Source organism: Cryptomeria japonica, chromosome 1, assembly GCF_030272615.1.
Source record: "Cryptomeria japonica chromosome 1, Sugi_1.0, whole genome shotgun sequence".
Taxonomy (NCBI): domain Eukaryota; kingdom Viridiplantae; phylum Streptophyta; class Pinopsida; order Cupressales; family Cupressaceae; genus Cryptomeria; species Cryptomeria japonica.
The window spans coordinates 562,490,460-562,492,247 of record NC_081405.1 but is presented as its reverse complement, the minus strand read 5'-3'; the positions used below and the strand labels follow the sequence as shown (position 1 = coordinate 562,492,247).

At 32.7% G+C, this 1,788-nt stretch overlaps 1 protein-coding gene across 1 annotated transcript; it reads right to left on the bottom strand.

Moving 5' to 3' along the window:
• Nucleotides 1-526: 526 nt before the first annotated feature.
• On the bottom strand, nt 527-1,546 carry LOC131029148 (uncharacterized). The gene is made up of 3 exons (XM_057959542.2): nt 1,282-1,546; nt 919-1,039; nt 527-783 (listed from the first exon to the last, which is right to left on the bottom strand). Exons 1-3 carry the CDS (start codon nt 1,485-1,487, stop codon nt 724-726), a joined length of 387 nt encoding a protein of 128 aa, XP_057815525.1. The 5' UTR covers nt 1,488-1,546; the 3' UTR covers nt 527-723.
• Between the last annotated feature and the right edge of the window lie 242 nt (nt 1,547-1,788).

The following is a 1,788-nucleotide window of genomic DNA, read 5'->3' as shown; positions in this document are numbered from 1 at the left end:
CTATAAATTGGATGCTAAGATTGGAAAGAGGGAAACACCTTTGCCCAATAGACTATCCGTGTGTGTCTTTGGCAAGTGGCTTATTGGTTCTTGTTCTCTGGTTTTGTCTCTAGTTTTTATCTAGGGGTACACATTCCTCATGTGTCCTAGGTTTTGTTGTTTAGTGCTTATATAAAGGTCCAGTCCTATCTTTCTTTTTATTAATCAGAACATTTAAAGAACTTCAAACAACTAAGAGTGTAATTGAGTCAATATGAAACTAACTCCAAACAATTAAGAATGCAATTAAACCATCACTGAAAATGAGTATACATAAACATACACTTAACATTTCAAACAATTAAAAATCCAATTACACTAACATGAAATTAACATTTATATAATTATCATCTGAAAGAATTATAGAAAATTTCAAACAAATAAGAATACAACTAACTCAACATGGTACCAATTTCTATATAATTATCATCCAAGAGAATTATACATAAACAGGTAATTGAAACAACTAAGGAAAAATTAAGCCAACATGAAAGTATAATTATCATCCAAGAGAATTATACATAAACAGGTAATTGAAACAACTAAGGAACAATTAAGCCAACATGAAAGTAACTTTACAAATGTATAACCCAAGAGAATCTCCACTGAAAATCTTTACCAAAATGGTGAAATCTTCCCTGGTAATTTTTCTATTTTGGTAACCAGCATCTGTCTTCTTTTCCTTCAAACTGTCGATTTGGATTTGGGTGCCACCATAATTATGAACAGATACATATGTAGTAGCTGTCATGTTTTTCACACAAAGTTAGACTATGAGTACATTAATCTTGAATTTAAGACAACAATATAAATTAAGATATTAACTTCTCTAAGTTATATCTTTGTAACAACAATCTTCATAAAATTATTCATATTTACCATTCTTAGGCAGACAATCTGCTTGAAGAGGAATATCGCAACATTTAAAAGCAGTCCATGGGACTGACCTCTTTTATCCAAATCAATGTATGTTTTCCATTCAACACCATTCCTCACTAAACTAAAAACAACAACAAGGCTTTTGTCAGGAACATATCCATTATATCATAAAGAATGTAATATAAGAAAACCAACATGAATATCAGCGTTAGGGAAACCAGGAAAAATAAAGAAAACAAATGCATACATCTTATACAAAAATAAACATAGAACTGGCTATTAAAATGTTTAAGAAGAGCAGAAAGAATGTAAGATACCCAAGCATTCAAGATTTTATGGTAGAGCAAGGAAATTAGTTCTTACACTGGATATGTTGGAAACCCAAAAGAAGCACTGACTTCATTCGTTTTGACTGATGAGCTAAGCACAAGAAATCTATTACATTTAGCTGTTGTATTTTGATCAGTAAGCACTATTAGGGTTTCCGTACAAGTGATTTGGCTACCATCCCCATTATTTCTTACGCAGGAAAAAACCAGAATAACATAGATCAAGATGTTGGTGGCCATGGAGAGAGCTGAAAGCAGTATAATAGTTATAAAGGTATGGATGAAGAAAGGTGAAGAAAGCAAACGCCCTTATAGTTTATCTAGAATTCACCTTTTGATGAACTTTTGTGGTTTCATTCATGCATCTAAATCTCGGAAAGGCATCTTAATAAATTATTAAAGTGGGTCCAATTCGCTACTTAGTGCTCTTAAAATCATCATCCATTGCATTTGTACAAGCCAGATGTCAACTTGAACTTCTTGTCGAGGGGAAACCTGCAGTCCCATGTCACATGTCTGTGGTCTCAAAAGATCCTGGGTG

What these genes read in the sequence shown, in the direction of transcription:
- LOC131029148 (XM_057959542.2), bottom strand. Translation starts at nt 1,487, where the DNA reads ATGGCCACCAACATCTTGATCTATGTTATTCTGGTTTTTTCCTGCGTA. An exon ending in GGGTTTCCAACATATCCAGT is followed by an intron (nt 1,040 to 1,281) that starts GTAAGAACTAAT and finishes TGTTGTTTTTAG; the next exon opens with TTTAGTGAGGAATGGTGTTG. An exon ending in AGATTGTCTGCCTAAGAATG is followed by an intron (nt 784 to 918) that starts GTAAATATGAAT and finishes AAAACATGACAG; the next exon opens with CTACTACATATGTATCTGTT.